At 45.8% G+C, this 1114-nt stretch overlaps 1 protein-coding gene across 1 annotated transcript in view; it reads right to left on the bottom strand.

The window, feature by feature from the left end:
• The window catches only part of SRRM4 (serine/arginine repetitive matrix 4), a 170357-nt gene that overhangs the window by 37796 nt on the left and 131447 nt on the right, over nt 1–1114 (bottom strand). Inside the window, exon 6 of the mRNA XM_017529562.2 lies at nt 257–307. Coding sequence (XP_017385051.1) covers nt 257–307 — 51 coding nt within the window. The remainder of the gene's footprint in view (nt 1–256; nt 308–1114) is intronic.

Genomic DNA, 1114 nt, shown 5'->3' with positions numbered 1-1114 from the left:
CTTTCTTCTGTCCTTCCTTCCTCCCTGCCTTCCTTTCCTTCCTTCCCTTCCTCCCTCCCTCTTCCTTCCTTCTCTTCCTCCCTCCCCTCCCTTCCTTCCTTCCTTCCTTCCTTCTTCCTTCCTCTCACCCTCTCACCCTCTCACCCTCTCCTCACTTTCCCTGTTTATTTGGCAACTTTAAGACTCTGGCCTTTAAGAAGCCAGATTCCCCCAACTCCGCACACTGATGAGTACAATTCAGATAGTATCTACTTACTGTTTCTTGTGCCTCTTCTCATCTCTTCTTTTGCTTTTTGGGCTAGAGGAGCTAAACAAGAAATGGTCAATTAATTGAAAGATGCAAAATTCTAGTTAAAGATAAATAAGTGGTTAAAATGCTTAAACACAGTGTGAGGTCCAGGCAGTTTTGGAATGGACACCAATCATCGCCTCAGACTGGAAAATTCACTGCCAACATTTTCACGCAGCAAGTTCGGCTAGGGATACTGATGCACACATATACACTGAGAATGGAGTACGGAGGATGCCAAGTGCAGCTTTGCTAGGTTAATAATAATGGCAGCAATAAAGGTAGTAATAACAATGTCTTCCAGTTTTTGAGACTTTAATTATAGGCTAGGCATTCTATTGAATACTTTCCATCAAAAACCTCACTTTATTCTCTCCTCAACCTATGGGTGGAGGCGCAATTTAACAAGTGCTCATTCTACAGATGTGGAAATGGAACCTCAGATGAGCAAAGAAGCTTGCTTAGGGTTGCACAGGTGAGCTAGGATGTGGCCACAAATTATGGGTCCCCAGAGTCCATGCTCTAGACTGCTGTTCAATCCATTTATAGGAGAAGCAAGCTGGGCGTGGTGGCTCATGCCTGTAATCTCAGCACTTTGGGAGACTGAGGCGGGTAGATCACCTGAGGTCAGGAGTTCAAGACCAACCTGGCCAACATGGTGAAACACCGCCTCTACTAAAAATACAAAAAAATTAGCTGGGCGTGGTGACACATGCCTGTAATCCCAGCTACTCGGGAGGCTGAGGCAGAAAAATCGCTTGAACCCAGAAGGCAGAGGTTGCAGTGAGCTGATCATGCCACTGTACTCCAGCCTAGATGACAGAG

This window comes from Cebus imitator, unplaced genomic scaffold (assembly GCF_001604975.1).
Source record: "Cebus imitator isolate Cc_AM_T3 unplaced genomic scaffold, Cebus_imitator-1.0 Scaffold59, whole genome shotgun sequence".
Taxonomy (NCBI): Eukaryota; Metazoa; Chordata; class Mammalia; order Primates; family Cebidae; genus Cebus; species Cebus imitator.
The sequence above is the reverse complement of the archived record's forward strand: the minus strand, read 5'-3'. Positions and strand labels throughout refer to the sequence as shown.